We start from the raw sequence: 26,269 nt of genomic DNA on the forward strand, positions 1-26,269 counted from the left end.
CGAAGCACTTTAAGAAAACATGCTTAGTGTCCTGACACATGCCAGACCATTGACCCACTGGCACCATATTGTTTCTGACACCATGCCTAGGACTACATTATGGCAGTCATGGATGTTCTTTGAGATGTTAGCCTCAGAAAGGACAGTAATTGAGACGTCATTATTAAACCACTCCATCTTCCCTTAGTAAGAAACAAGCAGTAAGAAGTAAATCAGTTTCATAGTCCCTGAAATTTCACAGTCTGACTCCTATAAGGAGTGATAGAATGTTGGGTGTGAAGGGGTCAAGGATGGCTTCTTTGAGGACGTGACATGTGATCTGAGATCTGAATGAGGAGAAGGAGCCCACAATTCAAAGGAAGAAGCAAAAAGGAGACTCCGGGTACAGAGGAAAGCAAGCACACAGGCCCCAAGTCTGTGTTATTTAAGAATTGAAAGATGGTATAAAGAAATGTTGACTTTAAAAATAGTTATTTTGCCAGCAAACATTTGTTTATTCAGGAATAGCAGATCATTACAATTCAGGACATGCTATCTATGGTAAAACCATAGGCAAGTCCAACAGAGGAGAGGAACACTGTTTTATTGATAAGACAGATGAAATTGGGAGTGGTTGTTTTGAATGAGAATCCATTGGAGAAAAGCAAGAGTTCAGATTCAATGATGGTTCCTTCTTGACTGAGTTGCGGAGATAATTAGCTTCTCCTAGAAGATTCATGTACCTCTTTTTTTGTTGGGGCATGTAAGTGATCATCCCTTCCTGTTGAAGATTCTTCTGTTGAGGTCTATAATTGACAGGTCTGTAATTGCCTTTGAGTGGTATAGTGGCCCCTTCTAGCTTCCCAGCTCTACATTAATGAGGTTTCCCTTTATTAATTTTTATAAGAGCAAAGGATAAGTATGACATAGAATAGAGTTGCAGAGGTGGGCAGGGCCAAGATCTTTCAGGGATTCATATGCTAGGATGGAGAGTTAGGATTTTGTATCATACACAACAGGAAACCATTGGAGGGTCTACTCTGGGAATTGACATTCCTTCCTTCCTTCATTCATCCCTTCACTTAACAAGTATGAGTTGGCCATTTTATCCATGCCAAGCATTGTCCCATCACCACTGGGGATGCAGTGCTGAAACCTAACAAGATTTCTGTCTGCTTTCTTATTGGGAGGGCTTACACACAAATAAATAAATATATAATATCAGATATTTATAATGGTAATGAAGAAAAATAAAGCGACATGCGGTGTAAAAGAGTGATGAGGGTGGTTGTGAGGAAAGTTTTCTCCCTGCTGAGGGCTCTGAACAGAGACCTGAACTGGGGAGAGGGGAAAGCAGAAAGCCATGTAGATACCTGAGGAAGAGGGCCCAGGCTGAGGGGACAGCCAGTGCAGAGGCCCCGAGCCAGGGAATGTCTCCTGTGTTTAAGGAACAGCTGCAAGGTCAATACGGCCTGAGTGGGGAGGAGGAAGGGAAGAGTGGCAGGATCGGATGTATGTTTTCAAATGATTCCTCTGTATGTTGAGTGAAGAATGAGTCCAGAGCAAAGGCTAGACCCGAATGTCAGCATCATTTACAGCTGGATGGTGGCATCTGCGACTTGGCAACCTGACCCATGTTCCCCTTGCTTTTTATCATTCTAAATTCTATCATCATAATTATTACTAGCAGCAGCAAACACATCTCCCCAGGCAGCACAGTTCTAACCTCAGTTTTTATAATCTGTTCTTGTATTTTTGCTGACTGTTGCTAGCTTTGCTGTATCAGTTGTGACACATAATAACCAATATCTTAACCATAGGCCCATGAATTTTAATACTGAGTGTACAAAAACTTCTATTTTGTTCTCATTTTTTCCCCTGATTCCTCTTAGCACTTGGTTGAAATTTTGGTTCTCATGAAGAACAAAGGACAAATATTAATTTCTACTGAGAAGCTTTTAACTCATAATAAGGTTGGATTCTCTTCAGGGTAGTACCTTCACCTGCCCAAGATGAAATACATCAGGCCCTTCTGTCCTATATCCCACAGCTGTCTTATACTATCATTAGTCTTGAGTAAATGAAGCAGGATTCCTGAGCTTTTTCTGAGTGCTCTACCTCAGTGGTTTTCAACTGGAGGTAGGGTTGCTAATAAAATACTAATAAAATGTCATGGGATATACACTTAAAAAAATAAGGAGTTTAGCAGAGATTCAAATGTAACCGGATGTCCTCTATTTTTATTTGTCAAGTCTGCCAACCCTAACTAGAGGTGACTATTAGAATTTCCCTTGGAGGGGCACCTGGGTGGATCAGTGGGTTAAGCATCTGCCTTTGGTTCAGGTCATGATCTCAGGGTCCTGGAATTGAGCCTCTCGACTAGCTCCCTGCTCCATGGAGAGCCTGCTTCTCCCCTCTCCTTCTGCCTTTTGTTCCCCCTGCTTGTAATCAATCTTTCTCTCTCTCAAATTAAAAAAAAAAGAAGAAGAAGAACTACCCTTGGAGTTATAAAATTCAGGTGGTAGGCCTCTTCAGACTTACTTCAACTAAGGCAAAATCTCTGAGGGGAATTTTGAGTCATACACATGAGTAAGAACCACTGTTTTGAAGATTTGAGCTTGTCCTCACATTAGCTAGACCCTACACTAGGTGCTGGAGATATGACCATGAACAAAAAGATGTTCATGGTCATAAAAATGGCTGCCCTTTGCCCTCCTGGGGCTTTGGTCTCGGGTCAGAGAAAGCGGGGAAGGCTGAAGAGACAGATGTTAATCATATCATCACATAAATATAAAGCCTCTCAGGGCTCCTGGTTGTAGAACACGAGTGTACACTAGCCAGTCTCCTGGTCCACCGAGCTCTAGGCCAGCTTGCTCACAGGGCAGGCTGCCTTGCAGGGCTGCTTGTAGGCCTCTGAGCCCCAGCCCCTGCCCGCACACTTCCTGGTCTCCTAGAAATGTTGTACAAGCAGGACTTGGTGAGACCCTTTGGGCATCTGTGATACCTAGAAATCATCGTTGCTCCTACCTCCAGGCCTTTCCACTATGGTTTCCCACTGTTTGGCATGCTTCTTCCTCTGATTATTGTCATGAGTCACGCTCTTGACTCCTCAAGTGTTGAATGTAGATTACCTTCTCAGTGAGGTCTGTCTTGGCTACCATATTTAAAATTGCAGATTCACGGGTGCCTGCGTGGCTCAGTTGGTTAAGCATCTGTCTTCTGTTTGGGTCTGGATCCCAGAGTCCTGGGATCAAGGCCTGTGTCCTTCTTGCTCAGCTAGGAACCTGCTTCTCCCTCTTCCTCTGTCTACTGCTACCCTCTACTTGTGCTCTCTCTCTCTGTCAAATAAATAAATAAAATATTTTTTAAAAAATAAAATTGTAGTTAAATCCCTACCTTCTCCCAGCCCTTCTGGTCCTTTTACCCTGCTCTAATTTTTTCACAGCACTTAATATCTTACCTACTATATGCTTTAGTCATTTACTATATATAATTATGTATTGTATTCTCCTCCCACTAGAATATAAGCAGAGATTTTGTTACCTATTTCATTCACTAATACGTCCCAAATGCCTAGAGGAGAGTCTAACACATAGTACGTTCTCAATTAATAAGATGAATGAATGCTGTATGGATAAAGGATAAAATCAACTCTGCTTTATAAAGAATTAGACAAATCTGAAATGGTTTGTCCATGAGGGTTCCCCCACAATTCTAAAGCAACAGATTACCTAGCCATAGTCTGCTCTCCTCAACCCCCAAATATGTGACCTCAAAGCTTTGGAGAAATGATGAATATTTCTTGCTTATAAAAGGGCCAGAGACCACTGTCTGGGATATTCTGAAATAAGGTCCTGCTGTGTGACAAGGGAAAAACCAAGCTCCCCAAAACAGTTGTCATGGGTAATCCCAGGTAGTCTCATCCAAGGGAAAGAAATATCAGCAAGATTGCTGGTGAAGTTTTCTGGCCATCTGGATAAACATCAGGCAGAAGGCAGGCATTCACCCAGGGGACTGGGGGTGACTCTTGGGTTTTGTTCTTTTCAAGAGGAAGGGAAGAGAGGAAAATGAATGATCCTGGGCTCCATGGGCTCCGTCATTAGAAGCCCGGGGCATTGGGCCTTATGGTCGTCTTCACAGCCTGCTCAGTAGAACTGGCAAAAATTTTCTCTTATATTGCTCTACTTTGTTATACTTTTCACTAAAAAAAAAAAAAGTAAAGGTATTGGTTCTTACAGGAAATGTAAAGCTCCGAAGTCAAATTGCATATAAGGATCCAGACTAAGCTTTCTTTGTCTTACTGAAAGGGGAAACATGAAAAGAAAACAATGAATAAGGAGTAATGGGTGTCTTTTCAGATTTGTTGATATTGGTGGGCCAAAATAGGCAGTTTGGTACATCAGATTACCTGATGAAATCTGTGAACCTGGAAAACTTCCCAGAGAGAATGAATCAGAAATTAAAACCATGACTTCTAGAATCTTCACCATATTGAATTAGAAAAACCAACTGAGGGACTGTTGCTAAGAAATTGCTTTGTCCTTTTTTTAAAGTAACTAGATGAAGATAGATAGGTACGTAAAACTCTGATTAATTGGGCCATAACAGTAATTAGCCTTTTCCTTCAGGTGGCCTGCCTTTTCAGCAGAGCCCTGGAAACAGACTATTTCTGTCCTAATGAGATACGTGTTTCTCAAGCAACAAGAAAACATCTCTCCTAATGGAATTTTGTTTTATTTCTTCTGTCTGTGTCCATCTGTCTGTCTATGTGTGTGCCTCTCTGGCTCTTTATCGCTTTGTGGGACGACAGAACCATCTGCTGCAGAATCCCAGGGGAAATGCAGCATCTCCGAGGATGAGCTGATCACTGCCATTAAAGAAGCAAAGGGGTTATCCTATGAAACAACGGAGAGCCCACGGCCGGCGGGCCAGGGGACCAACAGGCCTGAGGCCAAAGCCAGGTCCGGGCTGCCAACCATCCCCAGCCCCCTGGACCATGAGGCCAGCAGCGCGGAGTCGGGGGACTCTGAGATCGAGCTGGTGTCCGAGGACCCGCTGGCCGCCGAGGATGCGCTGCCCTCCGGCTACGTGACCTTCGGCCACGTGGGCGGCCCGCCACCATCGCCGGCCTCGCCGTCCATCCAGTACAGCATCCTGAGGGAGGAACGCGAGGCTGAGCTAGACAGCGAGCTCATCATCGAGTCATGCGACGCGTCCTCTGCCTCAGAGGAGAGCCCCAAGCGGGAGCAGGACTCGCCCCCCATGAAGCCAGGAGCCCTGGACGCCATCAGGGAGGAGCCGGGCGCCCACGCCGAGGAGGGCGCAGCCAGCCGCCGGGGCATGGCCGACCCGGGCCCTTTCCTCAAGTTCCCCGCGGTCGCCCCCCATGCTGGCCCTGAGCTGCCCTCTGAGGACGGAGCCCCGGCGCCACCGGAGGGGCCCACCGCCCAGGGGAAACCTGAGGAAGCTGTGAGTCCCAGCCCAAGCCCGGTGGCTGCAGCGAGCCCTGAGCTGCGAGGTCCTGGCGTCGACGCCCCTCTGCTCTTCCTCAGTAAGCAACAAGGTAAAGTGACAGCTCTTCTCACTACAGCAACTTGGTTGCAAGCTGTTCGTTCCCTGGGTGCTCTGACATCCGCAGAGTGGGGTTTCAGGCCCAGCCCTATGGCCCAGTCCTGGCTGGCCCAATAGCTGACCAGAGACCAGGAGAGGATGGGAAGGAGATAATGAGGAGAGTCAGAGTCACAGTCGGGACTTGGGTGTCAGAGCCTCGTGCTGCAAGCAGCCCCGCTGGGCTGGCTGAATCCTTGCATCCCCAGTCATGAGCGCTTCTGTGTCTATGCCGAGATCTCCTGGATGGAATGAAAGCCTCCTGTCTTTCATCCCTAGTTGGATTTCCTCACCTGGGAAGGGATGGTTGCTCATTTCTATCCCCTACCCCTCCGTGATGGGGAGTGACTCCAGCCTTGTAGGCCCTGGAACCCACTGTAGTGAGCACCTCCATTTCACTGGCCAAACTGGTTCATACCTGGGCCACCTGGATCTCAGCACCTTCCTTTCTCTTACACAAGGAACAAGGGATTTGGACCTTGATAAGGTCCAGATTTGTGTGTCTGTGTGTGTCCTGGCTAGTCAGGAAAGACAGGGACCAAAGTTAATTCCAGAATTTTTTTCTTCTTCAGCAAGGCCTAAGTTAATTTTTCAAGTCACTTATAATTGAAGAATGATTTTAATTTGGCCATTCTACTTTTCCTGCAAGAAGTCTTGAAGTCTTCAAATGTATGAGAAATGGAAGGTGTTATTTTATCTTTCAGACATTGTATGTGAAGAATGTGTAACATTCTTCTTTCCAAATCTACCCCACCTGACTGCAACGCAGAATTCAGGAAAGGAAGCGAAGAGTGAGTGAATAAATTAGGTCCTGTGCAGTCTGGCATGTGGGCTACATTGTGTGAAGGAGGGAACATCTCTCCAGCTCCTGGGTGGAGAACACCCAGGTAGAACTTTAAAACCAACCCCCAAATCACAGCTTTATTCAAAGCCCCCTCCTGCCTATCTCCTCTGCTTTCTGCTTCTTTCAAAGTATTTTGCCCTTGGGGGATAAATGATTTCAAGGGTATACCCTCCTTCCTGTGTATATGCTAATAACTTTAGTGATACTGGTAGCAATTAAAGTGTTTCATATAAATACAGAGTGCAAATCTTTCCCTTTGTAGATTAGAAGCGGCCTCTAAATTCTTCAGCACATTGGAACAGGGGAACTGAGAGGGATGTGATAAAGAGATAACACTTGCTATGTGGTTGCTTGGTGGCTTAGACACATGGCATCATGTAGGGTCCCATAGAATTGGCCTTTGATTTCCCAAATAACTCTTCCTTGAGAGTTTGAAGTATCTTTAGTGCATGCAGTAGTGAGGATATTTGGTGACAGATTGAACAGTGGGAATGCATGTTCGTTAGGTGAAGATCAAAACCAGTTTTGGATTCTTTTGCTTCCACTCTGACTGTGATGGGGAAGGACCCTGCAAGTTGCAGGGAGCCCCGGGAAATGGCGTAAGCATGAGCAATCTTCCATCCCTTTCATCCTGAAGCAGTGGAGCTTGTGTTTTGCGGAGTACAAGTTCGTATCACTGTACTTGAACGGACCTGTGTTTCCATTTTATCCTCCAAAAAATGTCTCTGAAAGAGACACCATGTGTGCCATGCTATTCAAATATGTTTATTCTCAGAAGCAAATACATCAGAAGGCTAATAAGGAGAAAATTGTGCAGGCCCGTTTCTCTCTCTAATAAATCTGAGAGACCAGCACGACAGCTGGGACTGACAGAGTGACCCGATGTCTGATGAAGGGTTAAGGCGGAGGAAAACCACAGCTGTGAACGCAAAGGCTTCAGGCATCTTTTCTGGCCAATTCTGGTGCCATTCTCATCTCTGTGCAAGTTATCCCATATGGCTTGGACCCTCTGCTGCCAAGTTTAGACATGAGAGAGGAGAGAGTGGCAGTCTTTTTAAACAAGTCAGGCATGCCATCGTGAATAACCTCTGCTCTCTGCACTGAGGGGTTCTTTGAATTCCAGTCTCCTGCCAGAACAACTGCTCAGCCACATTCTCTGTAAAGTCTAAAAGGCTGTTCTGGGGCAGCCAAGCACCAGAGGTCTTGGCAGGATGACTCAGTGCTGCCAGCACGTTATTTGAGCTCTGAGGTTCCTCCCGTTCTCACCTACTCCATCTCAGCAGGTTAGAGGATCAGTGCTGCCCAGCCTCCCCCAGGCAGTTCTTAGTCACTGTCTGTGGACTGTAGGACTGTGCTCAGGTCTAGCAGGACTCCGTCAACAGTGAAGTCAGGTCAGCCTCTATGGTTGCCTGCTCTTGCCCTCCGAAGCCCATGGCTTTGGAGCTGTGGGGCTGATGCTGAGCTAAGTGGCAGGAAGGTCCAGAAATATTTAGAATAAGGTCTGGCAAATATCTGATGGCATTGTAATATGGACTGCCAAGGAGTGCCAGGGTATCCTGGTGCCCATGGCTTCATAAAGTCTATTTTTGGATCTTTTGCGCCTCTCAAAGGCCTCTGGTGCTGTTGCACAGAGACAAAAGGCAGTTTGTCATGTTCCAGCTTCCCTCCTCTGCGCGTTCCTGAGCTCTCGCTCCCCTGTCATTCTGCTCCCCCACACCTTCCAGGAAGGCCTTTGAGAGCCTAGGGAAGTTCTCACTGCTGCAAGGTTAGCCCTGACTGTCAGGGACATCTGAGTGAAAAGCCAAGCAGGAGATTTTCAAGAAAACACTGACACCCAGTATGACTCATCAGAATGGCTGTTTGGGATTCACCAAACCTGTTTAACTGCAGAATTTTTCTTATTGGCATGTTCCTCGGGGTTCCTCCTCCAGGGAGCACTTTTTGGAAAATAGTGGTCTCTTCATACTCACATCCACTCCCGACATTCTGATTTCTTTACATGGCAGCTCAAATGTACAGTGCTTGGACCGTCCCCCTGAGTCATATGTGGGAACCTGTTAGAAACCTCACTCCATGGGGCGACTGGGTGGCTCGGTGGGTTAAAGCCTCTGCCTTCCGCTCGGGTCATGATCCCAGGGTCCTGGGATCAAGCCCCACATGGGGCTCTCTGCTCAGCAGGAAGCCTGCTTCTCTTCCCCTCCCCCCTCTCTCTCTGCCTACTTGTGACCTCTGTCTGTCAAGTAAATAAATAATAAAAAAGTCTTTAAAAAAAAAAAAAGAAGAAGAAGAAGAAAGAAAGAAACTTCATCCCAGACCTATGCAATCAGAGTCTGCATTTTTACAAGATCCCAAAGTGATTCCTATATCTGTCAAAGCCTGAGAAGCAGTGTTTTAGACCAGGGCAGCCAGCTTTCACATTCCTACCTGTAACCATCCTGATAAAGGTTACCAGTGACCCCTTCTTGCCCCCAAAATGGCCTCTTTTGAGTTCATCTTTCTTATCCTCTCTGCTAATTTGAGATCATAGTGCTGGCCAGTCCTTAAAATGTTAGTGAGAAAGTAGTATATATTCATAGTAATAAATATAAGTGGAACAAAATCGTTCCAAATAAAAGTTATAGTTCCCCTGCTCCGCCCTTCTGATCTAATTCTTGGAGATACGCACAGGTTTTGTTGTTCTGGTGCCTTTTAGAAACTTTCTGTAAGTATTCAGGCATATACAAGCTGTGACTGCACAAGTGATATCACATTGGACAGACTGCTTTCTCACTTGCTTCCAGTGACAGTAAAAATCAAGAACAGTACCCACTCACATGAACACTGTTCTCTCCTTCTTAGAGCTCTTTCCTCCCTTATCACTCTGGTGTCTCCCCTTCCTGCTCCACCTTTTACTCTCTGACCTCTTTTCCCATCTTTTTGCTACCTTCCTTCCAGTTCCTCTGTCTTGCCTCTGATTTCTGTCCCTGTTTTTCTTTGTCCCTCATTTCTTTCCTGTCACCCACACAGGTTTTCAGCCACTGCCTTATGGGTAGCACATCCCAGATCTCTGGCTTTGGACAATTCTTCTCCTGAGCTTCAAGCCCATTTCCCCACTGTTGTTCAGACATCCTGTAGACCCTCCACATACAATTCATTGATGTTATTTGTCAGAATCCGCTCCTTTCCTTCCTCTGTGCCCTTCCTGAGCTAATGACAGGATATCATTTGGGCTTCACTTGGGCTTGAACATTCAAATCAGGTCTGGATCTAAATAAAACTCACTATTTCATGTTGTAAAAGTACAACATGAATATAAACACTTAGAGGAAGTCTCATGGCAGTGTTTGGTTATAAAATTATCATCCAAATGACCCAGAATTTCTTTTTTTTTTTTTAAGATTTTATTTATTTGAGAAAGAGAATGCAGGCAGGGTCAGGGGTTTGGCAGAGGGAGAAGGAGAAGCAGACACCCCATTGAGCAAGGAGCCCTAGGCAGGGCTCTATTCCAAAACCCCGGAATCATGACCTGAGCTGCAGGCAGGTGCTTAACTAACTGAACCACCCAGGATCCTCCCAAATGTTCTTAAAACATGAAAGATTATTAAAATAAAAATACAAAATATGAAAATTCTCTTTGTGACACTCCCAAGAACGCATCCAGTGACACCAGTTTGAGAAATGTTGGTTCAAGCCAACATTACCCAAAGTATTGCCCAAGCACCAGCTTCCTCAGAACCTCCTGGAAGTACTGATGAAAAAAATGGAGGTCTCACTCTGCTCCTGCACCAGGACTGTGGAATCCGAATGCATTGAAAGCAACCTATGCTTTCAATAAGCGTGGTGAAGGGTAAGCAGATGAGCTGAGCAGCCCAGATCTGTAGTAAAAAACCACCTTGGTGAGCATGCCCGAGGCATATGCTGTTTTTTAATTACAGAGACCAAGGGGGCACTCAGCTGTTTCCGTCCCTTCCTGTGCCCTGGGAGGCAAACCCCTGTACCTTCCGTTTGTGGACACCAGCTGCAGCAGCCTGAGCTTGCAGGACTCAGCCCCTTGTGGCATAGAGAAGCTGGTCTCCCCCGTGGGGGTGTGATTTGCTGGAAGGCTACCAGATGGAGGTCTCCTAAATAGACCTAACATTTATGAAGTTTATTATTGCTTCTCATCGTTATGCCAAATATTGCTTCTGTCCTAAAATATTCGAAGGAACCAAAATAAGTGTGACCCATTTACTTTTCATGTAATTTGAAAAACAAGTCATCAACTTCTAGTCCCATGTTTTTTTGCTTTCATGAGATGGAATTCATAAATCAGGCTGTAAAGATTCTTGGAAAGTCTCTTTCTTTCACAGTGTAGATTTCAGAATCAGCCTGAGGACTTAGGCTGATTGCCCCTAAGCCATTGTAGCTGTTGCCCCTAAGCCAGCTTTCAGTAAGATGGACCAGTAACTGCTAGATAAAGCTTGGCTTCTGTGAGGACATATGCAATGTACTACTTAGAGGGAGACGTTGAGCTTTCCATCTTAGACTATTCAAACCAATTAAACTGCTTTTGTGAGACATCCCAAATAAGGCTGCTGTAAGCAGCTCACCTCACTGGCTTTTCCATCTGAAGTAGTCACAAGGTTAGCATTGTCCCAGACTGCATATTGATCTATGTTTTTAAAATGGTGGCTTTAAAACTGGGGAAATTTTCTTCTCAGACTTGGATAGAAACTGCTCCAAATCTTGGTGGCCCCAGAGCTTATTATTTCTAGGGACAAATGTTCTTGATATTTCAACAGGGTGTGTGTATTGATCTGAAATGGTTATTATACCTCTAGTATTTCAGTCATTTTTTGGGACGTGGTAAACCACAGCTCCCTAATAAATTTTGCCTGGGCACAGAAGGCATAGACAAGCTCCTAAGATGGATTCAAGTCAACCTTGAACTTGCCTATAGAGATAGAATTCACAGATGGCAAATATTACAGTGCCTCTAAGAAATAATGACCCTAATAGATGGTGATCCTGATTCACGATCTAGCCCCTTTACCCCTCACATAAATCATCCTTTCTTGCTGATGTAATCATGCAGCTTAGAGGATATAATTCACATACTTCTCATTCTCAGAGCCAAGACTAACTCCAGAGGATTCTCCATCCCATTTAAATGCTAACCTCACCTTCCACTAAAGTCTGGGTGGGATACTCACAGATATAGTCTCTGTACTTCTGGATTCTATCTTTGCAATCCCACAAAACACTCTAATACAGAATGAAATAAATTTTATTTAATGTTATGCCAGCCTTGCAAATGCAAGACCTTACCAATTCATTCACCCTTCTTTTGATTCAACCAATAAATTATACTACATTCCTGATGTTATCAGTATAATGGTGGCCAAGGCAGACATGAATCCACCCCTCATGGGATTTGCATTGGTGGAGATGTGGAGGTTTCCATTAAAAAGGAAATCCATAGAATGATGTGTGAGAGAGTGAGAGAGTACCTGGTGGTAGTCACACTTAAGTAGGAAGGTCAGAGGAGGGGGAAACTATGTGACCAACTGTGGCAAGAGATAAAGAAAATTCCAAACTATAGAAAATACAAAGGCCAGAGGAAGGAAAGTTCTGGGTCATTCTAGAAACTGGGGTGGTGGGGGGGTCTGCATAGCTGGTATATGGTAGGCAAAGGTGCCAGTGGCAAGAAATGGGATTGGAAGGGTGGCAGTGTCCTTTCCTACCCAGCCCAGGGTGCAGAGTTTGGCCTTTATACCAACCATTGCAAGAAGATACCAAGAGTTTTAAACTAGGAAGTAACATGACCTGCTCTCCCTTTTTTAATGGTTGTCTGCCTTCGAGGGATGGGGTGGGAGGAAGATGAGTGTGGAAGCAGGAGGACTGATGAGGAAGCATAGGATAATGGTGACCGGGATAGGGTGGTAGCCATGCACATGGAGAGGAATGGATGGATTTGAGGTAGATTCTGCAGACTGACTTCACAGGACTTACGGAGGCATTAGATGGGTGGTTGGGGTGACTTGATTCCCAACACCTCACAGTTTTTAGTCACCATAATGATTAGAAGTAGATGGAAAGAAAAAACACTACAATGGGAAAAAAATAACCCTAAGCTTAGTGCTATTTCATGAGTGATTGAACCCATTTTTTGTGTCTGCTGTTAGAAAACCATCCATTTGTGTGATGATGGCACTGAAATAACTCTCTCATAGTCTGACCTCTGTACCTAGTGTATCTCCAGGGCCAAGCCGCTGCAGGTCTAATGGTCATCAGTATGTTTAGATGACCTTGATGTTTGGGTGGCTGAGACTGGAGCTGGAATGAGGGTCAAATATGGTACCTGTGGAGGCTAAATAAGGCTGTAGTAAGGTGGACAGGGATTGTAGACAAGCAAGTTGGTTATCTAGATAGAATTAGGCACCACTTTGGCTAGGGCCAGGAATTTATAAAAACTTCAGAAAGCCTAAAGTACAAGTCCCAAATATGGATAAAAATTATACTAGCAGGCAAAGAAAAGATAGCAGCCTGCCAGAGAGCAGAGGTTAAAGTCAGAGAAAAAGGTGGCTTTAAGACAAACACTCAAACTGGGGTCTGAAGTAGGGACAAGCACACCACTGGATCTGGTTTACTTCGTCTCAAGGTTATAGCTTACCATGGTCTTTATCTGTGATTGCTCAGAGCTTTCTGAGTCAACACTATTTCGGTAATGCTCCTTTTGGGTTTGAAATGACCTAGGCCTGAGGCAGTAGTCCTCTTCTGCCCAGAGAGGTATTGATCCAGGAATTTTCTCTCTCCTTGTGGAGATTTGGGTCAATTGGTAGGGAGAAAGGATGAGATGCTCAGTGGAACTGTTTGGTTTTTCTCAACAGTGTTCCTCACAGTGTTGTTGTTGGACGATTTAAATATATCTGAAGCTCTTTTTTAGAATACGAATTCCTAGACTCACCCCACAGTCTCTTAGGGAGGGACTGAGGAATCTGCTCATTAAGTAGGTCCCATTGAATCCTAGGCACACCAGAATTTGAGAATTACTGTTTGAGGGACTTTGTTGAGGCTGAATTTCCAGAATGCTCAGTAATCTTTGGCAGTTTTTTCCTGTAGTTCCCCAGCTTCTTCCAGGGCCTGAAACAGAATCCTGAAAGTTGACTTTTCTGTTTGGGCTCAGATATTAGTTAAAATGGCTCATGTGATGAGTTTAGAATGAAATTTATATTGTTAACTCTGAGACTTCCACCTCCTCATGGGAGAAGTAGAGGGGAGATAATGTGAGTCTTGGCAGCCCACTCAGAAGGATGCTCCTAACATCTCCCCACCTCACAAAGCCTCCAGAACAGACCCCAGAAGGATATTGTTGGGGACACAGATAGCTAAGCATTCACATTCCCAGTAGTTTAGGGCTCCTGAGTCAGAAGGGTCCTCCAGGTGGCCTCTGTTTATAGCTTGGAAAAATCATAGGAGAGAGAAATGGCCTGAGGGTGGAGTTAAGCCCCAGGCACAGGTTGTACCAGGCATAAGTGAGGATTACAGGCTTGATTTTGCACACGATAAAATATCTCACTGTCACTAATAAATAATCCAGTTGAAAGCTGCAGATTATGGTAAGTACAGCATGCTGGCTTACGTCTTCCCTTCTGGCTCATTTTCTTACAACCCTTGGCTGAGCATTGAAATCATAGGGGACTTTTCTACACACAAATCACTTGCAAAAGCAGATGGTGTGTCCCCAAACTAATTCTTTTACTTCCAAACTCACTTTTTTTTTAATCTCCCCCTAATACCTCAAGGAGATTTGATTCTACATCTAAAAGTGCAGAGGAAATCAAGTAAAGCAGAAGAATGGTTTTTGTATTGATTATCTCAACTCATTGTTAATGTCTGTTGCCATCCAGTGGTTGTGATGAAAATATCCAACCTTTACTTTTTAACCTCATCTCAAACCACCAGATTTGACATTTACAGCTCTCTTGGGTTATGATGTAAGAAAACATGTCTTTGAATGATTTTACAGTGTTCACTGAATGGCTAAATGACTAGACCATTTATGTGGTGATTGTTCGGTTAAATCATTAGCCATATTTTCCTTGGAACAAGAATGAGGAAGAGTTTCCAAAAAATATTCCCCAATGGATAGCTTAGTTTTTACCAGAATTAATTTTAAGCTATACCATTTGGTCTGTACCAAACCATAAAATATAATACCATGTAGAATTTGTGAACCATAGTTTCCTACTAATTGGAGTTTTGGGATCAATGCCCTTGTTTTAAATGGAAGTCCAAGATTTATATATATATATAGATAGATAGATAGATGGTTGTTCCAGGTGTTTCAGGGTCAGAAGAAACAGGATCTGAAATAAGATCTGACTCTCACCCAGAGCCCTTTTCCAACTAAATTGATTTCCAAGTAGTTGACTTGTTCATAAGAAAATCTAAAAGTTTTCTATGTCAACTTAATTTATTATTTGAAGATACACTATCATTTGTGTTTATTGACATAAAGGACTCTCACAATCGTATACACTGTGTACAGTTCGGTCAAGTGTTAGCACTGTCAGTCAACTGGAAATTTTCCAGTTACCTGGAAAGGATTGAATTTTTCTTCAATTTTAGGTTAGTCAACTGATGGTGAATCAATTTCACATTAAGTCATAGTTTTCTTCAATGTTGGAAATTTTTTTTAAAAGTCACAGGTAATTTAATTCTAGATAATTTTGATACAGGTAAAATGGCCTCATTGTCAATTTGTCCCTTTTATTTTCTTTCTCTTCTCTTTGTTGGGGTCCACATTTTTAGGCCCTCTTTTATTTCTCTGAACAGAATCTTGAAATTTGGGGTAGATTTTATACATTCTGCAAAGATGTGCTCTAATTCCAAAGCCGAAAATCTTGGCTTTGGCTTTGATTTCTAAGCCTCTCATGGTGTCCATTCTTGTTCCTGTGGACACCACACTTTTCCCTCAGATCCCATGAGTGTGGCTAAAAACAGAAGAGGACTTGCTTGAGAAGTCCCTGAGCCAAACCCTGGAGGCTGAGGGCTAAGTTGTAGTGAAGAGATACTTTTCAGAATTCAGCCTTACTGTTCATCTGTCACATCTGGATTGGTACTCCTCTAAGATGAGAGGCAGACCATTTACTTGAATTGTAAGTTTCATCTCTCCAACTATATATAATGTTTGCCCTTATAATGTATATGAGTCCCATTTTGTAACAGATAAAGCTAGGTAACTTTCTACCAAGTTGAAACTTTCTCTTCCATAGTATAGAGTCATTTCTGAAGTGGCTGCTCAGTTCAGCACCACATTTCACAGACCTTCCCTCTAGATGAAGCTAGGATGCCAATTCTTTTTTTTTTTTATCTTAATTTTTTAAATTAACATATAATGTATTATTAGCCCCAGGGGTAGAGGTCTATGAATCACCAGGTTTACACACTTCACAGCACTCACCATAGCACATACCTTCCCCAATATCCATAACCCAACCACCCTGTCCCTAGCCCCCTCCCTCCAGCAACCCTCAGTTTGTTTTGTGAGATTAAGAGTCTCTTATGGTTTGTCTCCCTCCTGATCCCATCTTGTTTCATTTATTCCTTTCCTATCCCCCCAACCCCCCCATCACTTCTCAACTTCCTCATATCAGGGAGATCATATGATAATTGTCTTTCTTTGATTGACTGATTTTGCTAAGCATAATACCCTCTAGTTCCATCCACGTTGTCACAAATGGCAAGATTTCATTTCTTTTGATGGCTGTATAGTATTCCACTATATATATATATATATACACATACACACACACACACACACACACATACCACATCTTCTTTATTCATTCATCTGTTGATAGTTTGGCTATTGTGGACATTGCTGCTATAAACATTCAGGTGCATGTGCCCCTTCGGATCACTACATTTGTATCTTTAGGGTAAATACCCAGTAGTACAATTGCTGGGTCGTAGGATAGCTCTATTTTGAACTTTTTGAGGAACCTCCATGCTGTTTTCCAGAGTGGTTGCACCAGCTTGCATTCCCACCAACAGTGTAGGAGGGTTCCCCTTTCTCCACACAGGATCCCAATTCTTAGCAAAAGCTCCTTCCTAACCAATACCACATTGATCTATTAAGTTCAAAAGAAATTTCTCCTGTGTGAAGCCTCTGAAATTTTGGGGTTATTCCTGTAGCTAGCCTCATCCTGACTAATATGGTCACCCATGATGTACCATGAAGTTGGGAAAGACCTGTAGTTAGAAAGTATGTTAGAACATTTGTCTTGTTTCTCTTCTATACCTTTTTACTTTGTACTTTCCTTTCCTGATGCTAATCAGTCCCCCTGCTGAAATTACTGCTGCATAATTCTGAACCTATCAGAAAAAGATAATCCTGTCCTCAAGACATTGTATTGCTACCTAGCAAAATATTGTCATAAAAGCCAAACAGATCTTTAATCTGTAGTTGTGCAAATTAAGAAGTAGCCCTTGTGACCATTAGGTTCACTGGAGCAGAAGCATATGAAGTTTTTGTGAGGTAAACTTCTAAGAAAACTAGAGAATTTCCTCTGTCTAGGGCTAGCGATAGGCAAAATTGGGGACTAGGGGAAAAAAATTGGGAACTAGGCACAGTATCTTTGGGTCCCCTGCCTCCCACCACCCTTGTATCTCTCACCTCAACACTGTCCCTCAGTTACTTGAGGCTCCCAGTGTTTCTGAGCTCTCCTGGCTTCCCTTTAAGAACACACATTCCCAGGTGCCTGGGTGGCTCAGTTGGTTAAGCGACTGCCTTCAGCTCAGGTCATGATCTTGGAGTCCCAGGATCGAGTCCCGCATCAGGCTCCCTGCTCCATGGGGAGTCTGCATCTCCCTCTGACCTTCTCTTTCGCTCATGTTGTCTCTCACTGTGTCTCTCTCTCAAACAAATAAATAAAATCTTTAAAAAAAAATGAAAGAGGGTTATGGACATTGGGGAGGGTATGTGCTTTTGGGTAAATTGGAAGGGGAGATGAACCATGAGAGACTATGGACTCTGAAAAACAATCTGAGGGGTTTGAAGTGGCGGGGGGGTGGGAGGTACCAGGTGGTGGGGGTACCAGGTGGTGGGTATTACAGAGGGCACGGCTTGCATGGAGCACTGGGTGTGGTGAAAAAATAATGAATACTGTTTTTCTGAAAATAAATAAATTGGAAAAAAATACGGATATCACTAAAAAAAAAAAATGAAAGAACGTGCATCCCCTGTATTCTGGATCCTTGGAGTCCTTCATGCTCCCTATTTCTTAGGGTATACCATACAGCTATAATTTGATAAACCAATTCTTTTTCACGTGTTAGTAAGTTAGTGTGTGATCCCTCCTATGCAACAGATCTCCAGAATGAGCCACCTTAGGGTAAGACTAATCCATGGTTTTAGGGAGTAATTTCCTCAATCTAAAGCTCCATTCTCAACGGTATGTTCTGAGACACAAACATATTAGAATCTGGTTTAAGTCAGAATGCCCTTTCTAAACTTACACTGGACATGTACCAGGGGAACACCATCCTAGAGTGGGGATCATCAGTTCACTGTAAATTAGAGCAAGAAAGTGAAAGTCTTCATTGGAAATTTCCATCTCACTTTCACGACCTGTGAACTGTTCTTTAAGGACTGAGTTCCTCAACTAGAATCAGAGAACAATCCCTGAGCCATGCCCAAGGTCCTTTCCTCTCCAGTGGCCCCTTCTCTAGATTCCCCTTCTTTGGATTCTGTATGGTGTTGATTGTATATCCTTCTCTTCACCGGGGCAAGGACGCAGGGACTAGCTGGGTTTGGATCCTAGTTCCATTACTTAGTACTAGCTGTGTAATTTTGGGCAAGTTAACCTGTCTGCATTTCAATTTCTTCACCTGTTCAAAGGGGAGAATAGTACCTACATACAAGATTCTTGTGAGGATTAATTGAGATCATTTAGGTTATGTAATTATGTTCTCATTTTATTACTATTTAAATATTTATGTTAATAATAATTATACAATGAGAAGGACTTTGGAATAGTCTAGCCCAGTTACTGATTTAATGCAGGAATTCTTTCCGCAACATCTTCTTTCATAAAATTTCAATTGATAAGTTTATAGGTTTTCTTCTTATGTCATAGTTTGATTGACTGCTTTCCAGTGATTTATAGGAAGTTGACTTGATCTCACTAGTAAGCTCCTTCCCAAACATATTTTGGGACAGGTTGCTTCTCGGAAGGCTTCCTAAGGCCTACTGGCCCAATTTATCTTCTTCTGTTGAGTATCGGTTTTTTACCCAAAATATATATGCTTAGGCCCCACCCTAAATATCCCAGGTATAATCTTTGTGTGTAATGTCCCTACATCAGAAGTTTTTAGAATCCCCTAGGGTGACTTAAAATGTCTGTACAGGGTTTGCTGCTATTGAATTAACCCCAGCTGTAGCATACAGTTCCCTGAATCTTTAGTCCCATTTGTTGTTTCTCCCCAGGCTCTGGCATTTTGTAGTTTTTTGACTCTGTTAGCCCATGCTGGAGTAACAAACCCGCAAATCTCAATGGCTTAGCACAACAAGTATTTATTTCTGGCTTATATAAAATCTGATGCTAATTGGCAGGGGCTATTTTTTGTCCAGTTACAAAGGCATCCAAGCTCTTCCTTGCCTATGCCCCTGAATATCAACATATGTTTTCTCAGGTTGTCATGCCAGGAGAAGAGAAATTTGGAGAGGCACATTAGTTCTACAAAGCCTCTTCCTAGAAATGACACATGCCACTTTTGCTTATGGCCCATTGACCAGAATCAGTAACATACTCTCCTAAAGAATGGGTCACACTAGAAATTTGGTGAGCACTAAGTCCTTATCACAGAACTCTTGTTTCAGAACTTCATAGCACTTATCATTACCCACTATATTATATGTGCATTTGTTTATTTGTTTATTGCTTGTCTGTACCATGTAGATTTGAAATTCTTTAACATCACATACCTTGATTTGCTGCTTTGTCTCCAGTGGTGCCTGGTAAGTAGGAGGGACACAAATAAACATGTGATGAATAAATGAATATTGACTCTAGACATATAGATGAAGAGGCTGAAGTGTATTGTGGGATTTTGTTATATGTCAGGGTGCTTTATAACTGTGCTCTTTCCCAAGAGCTCATTTAAATGTTACTGAGTCCAGTGAAAGTTTAAAGAATAATGGGCCAATTAAGAAGAGAATATTGTGTGTGGATCCCCTACCGTTTCTCATGAAGAACATTTACCTCTCAGCTGGGCACTCCTGGAGTGATCATCCCAGGAAAAGGCCAATGGAGTCAGCAGAGAAAGATGCTTTTCTGAGGTTCAGCTGACATAGCCAATAATAGATTTGAGTTGACAAAGCAGAAGGTGACATCACTGTAGGCCTGTGTTCAGCCTTTCTTTGCTGAGCCTATGGAATTTGTACAAGTCCAGTCTATTGAAACTTTATAACCCCTATAAAATGGAAAAACTTCCTGCAGTGAACACTTCTTATTATTTTGAACACAGCAAACCCAATTTAAAACAAAGCTTGTTATTAAGGTTGATATGGGGACAGGCAGTATTACGTAGTGACTAAGGCATGAGCTCTAGAATAGACAGACACGGGTTTGAACCCCAGTGTACTGGTTGCTGGCCTAAAATTTCCCACGCCTCATCTGTAAAATAATAATTCCTACTCCTTAGAAGAGTAATGAGATTTAAATTGAATTCATTAAGTAATGTTTTAAGGGCTTAGGTTAGTAGAAGACCTGGCACGGTGTAGATGGCAGCAATTATTATCACGTATGGTTGGATTGTGTTTTCTGTACTCGATAAGGCTGTACACCCAGGTTATAGTCAGTCATCATGGTGGTTGCCAAGGCTAGGAGAGAATGTGAGGCAGCAGGGGTGGGCTGTCCTCAGTGGATCAGCCCCCTGGTCTCAGAGGCTGGCAATACAGCAGGTTTCAATGGCACCGCAGCCGCAGCTGGCCACGCACCTGAGCTCCCCCAGCAGCCCATCCTTCTGTGGACTGAGCACTACCACTCCCTGGGATGGGGAGGATCCCAGTGGGCTGCTTCATTACCTTCGACACTCACCTGTCACAGCCCATCTCAGGTATGTTATTGTCCCTCATCAGCATTTAGTTCAGCCCCCAATGCTGGTAGTCTCAGGCAAGCAGGATGGCTTTCTCCCAACACAGAAGAATGACCAACAGCTTTAGCAGAACTATTAAGGCTACTTTCCTCTAAAGGGGACTGAATTCACCACAAGCTGAGAATTGCACGTTCTTATTTCCCATTTCCCAAAGCATAACTCTACCCACAAAGAAAGTTCTGCCCTATGATTTATTTTTATGGAAAGAACAATAAGATCATTTAGGAATATTTGAAATGATGTTTGGGGGAAAAGTTTAGCTATGTTCTCACAATGATAAATGTGGAATAACCTCTTTAAAATGGGTGAACATATCCTTGAGGACTTGTTTCTTATATCAAATGCTGCAGATGACTGCCATTTCTCTCAAAAAGCTCTTCCATTTTTATTATATGCTTTCAATAATCCCAAGTGAGAAGTCAGTTTTGATGTGCTTGCAATTCAGGGCAGTCTCATCATGCAGTCCCATACAGGCAGGCGGACTGGCACTGGCCTGGGAGAAGAATTTACACAGATTTATATCTCCATCTATGGAGGTTTCTTGTAATATCTTGCTTATATAGTGCATTTTGCTTCATCTTCCTTTTCTATCATTTTTTAAAAGCTTTATTTATTTTACAGAGAGGGGGGGTGTGCTTATGTGAGCGGAAGGTGGAGAGGGGGGCAGGCTCTGCACTGAGCACAGAGCCTGACACAGGGCTTGATCCCACAATCCTGAAATCATGACCTGAGGCAAAACCAAGAGTCCAACGGTCAACAGACTGAGACGCCCAGGTGCCCCTCCACCATTTTCAACTTTCAAAAATAATTATGCATCATTTAACTCCAAAAATCCATACAAGATATTTCATAAGCACTGACAAAAACTTGTCATCCATAAACTAGTATGTATGTTTTTTAAAGATTTTATTTATTTATTTGACAAACAGAGATCACAAGTAGACAGAGAGGTAGGCGGTGGATGGGGAAGCAGGCTCCCCACTGAGCAGAGAGCCTGACGCAGGAATCTAGGACCCTGGGATCATGACCTGAGCTGAAGGCAGATGCTTTACCCACTGAGCCACCCAGAAACTGCAACTAGTATGTATTTTAATTATCCTTTAAAGAAGACAAGTTTACGGTGCCTGGGGGCTTTGGCTCAGGTCATAATCCCAGGGTCCTGGGATCAAACCTCACATGGGACTCCCTACTCAGCAAGGAGCCTCCTTCTCCCTCTCCAACTCCCCCTACTTGTATTCCCTCTCTCTCACTGTGTCTGTCAAATAAATAAATAAAATCCTTTTTTTAAAAAAAGATATTTAGAATATGTAATTATAGAAAATTGTATACAGATTGAAGAAAACACTATTATGAACTCCCACATATAGATCAACAAAATTTATCAGTCAGTACAATTTTTTTCAGATTCATTTCATTGAAGCATTTTAAAATTAAGTCACAGCCGGGTGCCTGGGTGGCTCAGTGGGTTAAGCCGCTGCCTTCGGCTCAGGTCATGATCTCAGGGTCCTGGGATCGAGTCCCACATCGGGCTCTCTGCTCAGCAGGGAGCCTGCTTCCCTCTCTCTCTCTGCCTGCCTCTCCATCTACTTGTGATTTCTCTCTGTCAAATAAATAAATAAAATCTTTAAAAAAAATTAAGTCACAGCCATCAAGAAATATTATCCCTAAATGCTTTAGTGTACATCTCTAAAAGTAGGTATATTTACTTATATGACTATGGGACCATTATTACATCCAATAAAACAAATACCTCCTATCATCTAATGCCTTGTTCATATTCAGAGTCTCTCAATCCTCCAGTTTTTTTCAGCTGGTCACTTCTTTAAAAGATTTTATATTTTTATATTTTTAAAGTAATCTCTACACCCAATGTGGGGCTCACACCCACAACCTCGAGATCAAGAGTCCCACGCTCTACCAACTAAGTCAGCCAGGCACCCCTTCAGTGGTTCACTTTTATTTATTTATTTATTTATTTATTTATTTTAAAGATTTCTTATTTATTTATTTGACAGAGAGAAAGATCACAAGTAAGTAGAGAGGCCCCAGAGAGAGAGGGGGAAGCAGGCTCCCTGCTGAGGAGAGAGCCTGATGCGGGGCTTGATCCCAGGACCCTGAGACCATGACCTGAGCCGAAGACTGAGGGTTAACCCACTGAGCCACCCAGGCGCCCCAGTGGTTCACTTTTAATCAGCCCATGAGCATATATCTCTCAGCTTTTGTTTTTCTGCTACATTGACTGTAATAAGAACAAGCAACAATGGACAGTCCCTTTGATTTATATATTATATGATGATAAGTTGTATTTCCTTTTTTCCCAATATTTTGTTATAAAAATTTTCAACCATACAGAATAGTTGAAAGAGTTCTTCAGGGAACCCTTGTTTACATAGTTCTATTTTTAGTTCTTTCTCTGGTTTGCAGAGCTGACTGGGATTGGATGGTCTTCATACCTCAGATCCAGTGAGAAAACAAATGTTCTATGGCTTCTTTTTAGGTGGAAACCTTAAATAATATTTGCAAAGTAGATAGCTAGTGTTCTTATTACTTTGCATAGTTTATAAATCTTGAGAGTATCTTCTTCTCCAACTGGATAGCTCATGCCAGCCTGTAAATATTATTGAGCCTGACTTTCAGCTGACAGTATTTTTCTGGGGTATCCCTGGAGAGCCAGGTGCTGTACACTGTGACAGTGACATCACATTGTGGGTTAATGAGAAAATGATAAGCCATCCTAATACTAAAGCAATTGGAACCAGCAGTGTGTTTACACCTTATGCAATGTCAGTTGTATTTCAACATTATCCAAAAATATCATGCAAAGGTACTTGGAAAAGAGAAAAACAAATCTGGCTTCTAATGTGTATGTCTGAGGGTTGCTGCTGTTGCTATGGAGATCAGAGAAGCAGATTTTCATGGCTTTACCACACTGAGCTTGTTTTTGAACAGATTCATGAGACCGTGGGCTTTTCTCTCTCTCTCTCCTCCTATTCTGGGTGGTTTTGTTAGACGTAACCTTGCCTGAATAATATTAACATATCGCTTGTGTGAAAGCACATTTGATGCTAATGCTTGGAGTTGTTTTTAGCAGAGCGATTTAACAGTACAGGATTCGTTTTTCATTTGAATGTTTTAAAATAGACCGACTCTCCTAATCAGCATGAACATAGAGCTCAGCTTGGAGCATAAGGAAATGTTAGTTTAATATTTTAGTGCCATCTGCTGTAAGTTTCGTGGCATTCTACCCCATCTGGCTTATTTGCAGCAATCCCCCCCCCACCCCCACTGCCACTTTCTTTTTTAAGAACGCAGCAAGTCTCTTTCCAAATCTTCTATACCAATTGACCCTTTCTTCCTACTGGTCACTGGATGAGGCTTTTGTCAGAAAAACATATTCCCTTGGCTCTAGGTGTCCATTTCCCGAAGACTCGTGCTTCAGCTTAGTGGGTGTGCGCATGCGTGCATGTGATACTTGTCAAGCAGTTAACACGTTCCTAGACCTCTCTGCTTCATCTGGAATGAAAGCCTGACTCTTCGTGAGTGAACAATTGTAAATTCAGCAGCATCACTAAATAAATAACTGTGGAAAACCTATTACATGCCAGGTTCTTTCCCAGGCATGGTGAGTGGTGGGGAAAGTGGAGAAGAAAGCAAACACCCACCTTCCATGGAGTTCCATTATGGGGGAGACTAAGAGTACACAAGTAAACACACATGGGGCAGTACACATTGTGCATTAAAACTAAAGCAGGCAATGCTATTTTAAATAGGATGGTTAAAGATGGTTCATGGGATTAAAATATTGCAATGGACACCTCTCATGTATTAAGACTGCCATCAAGGACAACAGATGTGTCCTCCAACCCTGAGGCTCTTGTTCAAGGCAGAGACTCCTTGTTAGTTATCTTTCAACATTAACCAGGAGCATTACACAAATGAAAAACAAGTCTGTCCTTTAAAGCTGTCAGTTTCTGGTCTTGCTGTGGAACTGGGTGGACCTTGGACTTGACTCATTTTGACAATTCTTTAGTTCAGCACATGGTTATAGCTTCTCTGTGTGTCCAGTTCTTTGTTGGGTTCCATTGGGGAGCACAGGGGATTTCAAGTCAGAATATGCTCTCCACAAGTTGTTTTTCACTGAATACTTCACCAACCCTCAACCCATCCAGAGGATAGAATAAATATATATGGGACATTTAAATAAAAATGCCAGGTACTGTTGCAATTAACTCACATAAGAATGCTACCAAACTTAAGTGCAATCATGTTGGATTTCAGAGAAGGGAGAAGTGTTAAAATGTCCAGTGCATTTCTCCCTGCCTCCCCTCTTTAAATGTCAGTTTGAGCTGAACATTAAGCCCCATAGAAACTACTAATATCTCTGTAATTAGAAACAAAGGAGATTTGGAGGAAATAGAACCATGAGTAACACATTTTGATTTCTCTGTATGTGCTTGCACTCGATTGGTGCAACATGCTCGTTCATTCATTCATTCATTCATTCATTTAAGAATAAAGTCTCAGGCACCTTATCATGTATGAGTGACTGGGCTGTGGCCAAGGAAACTAGGATAAATAATGCCCACAGGTTTCTGTAGGGAGAAGAATATAGACAAACTAGTACAGTAAAGTGTTACAGGAGCAATGAAGCTATATTTGTCCTAGCCTTGTCTGTGTTACTGATTTATGCTGCAGTGACTGAGATACTGCATGAGTGTTCTAACCTTCCTGTGCCTCTTTTCCCATTTCTTAAAAAATCTGGGGCAGCGAGAAATATTAGCCGAATAATGATTCCTGGCCCTTTCTTGGAGTTGAATTGTCTCAAAGTGGTGAGGATATTAGTTTTGGCTTACTGGGAAATAAGCCACATAAAGAGAATCACTGTTTTAGTAGCTGGAGTAACATTACCAGCATTACCAGATGCTGTAGTGATAACACACCACTGGGAGAAGCAAACGGTAAGAAGGTATTATCTTCCTGTTTTCCTGTTTAAACAATATACATGGAATTACTGGATAACTTTAGAGACTCATTAGTACTCTGTACCATTCAATGTCAATCCTCACCCCAGCAGAGGCTGATTGCAAGGTAACTGCAGAATGAGGTGGAGGGGGGTTCTGTCCTCCCTCCTGAGCATGCAGTCTTCCCCTGCCCTGTGCCTAGGAGCCTGGGGGAGTTGCTCCAAAGCAAGGGCAAAATTGAGTTTGGGAACATGATGAGACTGTTAAATGTCTTATTTACTTCCTATACTCTGGAGAGCTTTTAATGTTGCTTTTCTGGGCGTAAAAGAGAGACTTAAGTCCACCATATTACCCTTACTATATATGAAATTCCTATCCAGTTGAGTACCACTTCTCAAAGCCAGGAAAATATCTGTTGGTCTAACTGAAGCCGTAAATACGGCTTTGTGCTAAGTGTTTATATCGATGATCCAGCCCTCTGATTACCCACTTCTCCTCTTTTCCCCCAATCCAATATGCTTGGTTGGCATCGAGATGCTATTCCCCTGCTCTCTGGCACAGGCTTTGTGAGAGATGGATTTCCCTTCTGTGTGGGGAAGATAAGTGGTGGCGGCAGTGAGTCAAACTCCAGGATCAGCAAAGGCTCCCTCCCGCCTTTAGTGACATTTCTCTGTCTTCTCTCCTCTCTCTCAGTAGCAGGCAGTTTGTTTATTTCTCCAAATTTCTCCACTTCTGTATTCTCTGCACAGGACAATGC

General features: G+C 42.9%; 1 protein-coding gene across 2 annotated transcripts in view; it reads left to right on the forward strand.

The window, feature by feature from the left end:
- The window catches only part of RTN1 (reticulon 1), a 225,257-nt gene that overhangs the window by 128,493 nt on the left and 70,495 nt on the right, over positions 1–26,269 (forward strand). For both annotated transcript variants that reach the window (XM_044230060.1, XM_044230059.1), the window contains exon 3: positions 4,790–5,542. In XM_044230060.1, the coding sequence (XP_044085995.1) occupies positions 4,790–5,542 (753 nt within the window). The remainder of the gene's footprint in view (positions 1–4,789; positions 5,543–26,269) is intronic.

Source organism: Neovison vison, chromosome 13 (genome assembly GCF_020171115.1).
Source record: "Neovison vison isolate M4711 chromosome 13, ASM_NN_V1, whole genome shotgun sequence".
Taxonomy (NCBI): domain Eukaryota; kingdom Metazoa; phylum Chordata; class Mammalia; order Carnivora; family Mustelidae; genus Neogale; species Neogale vison.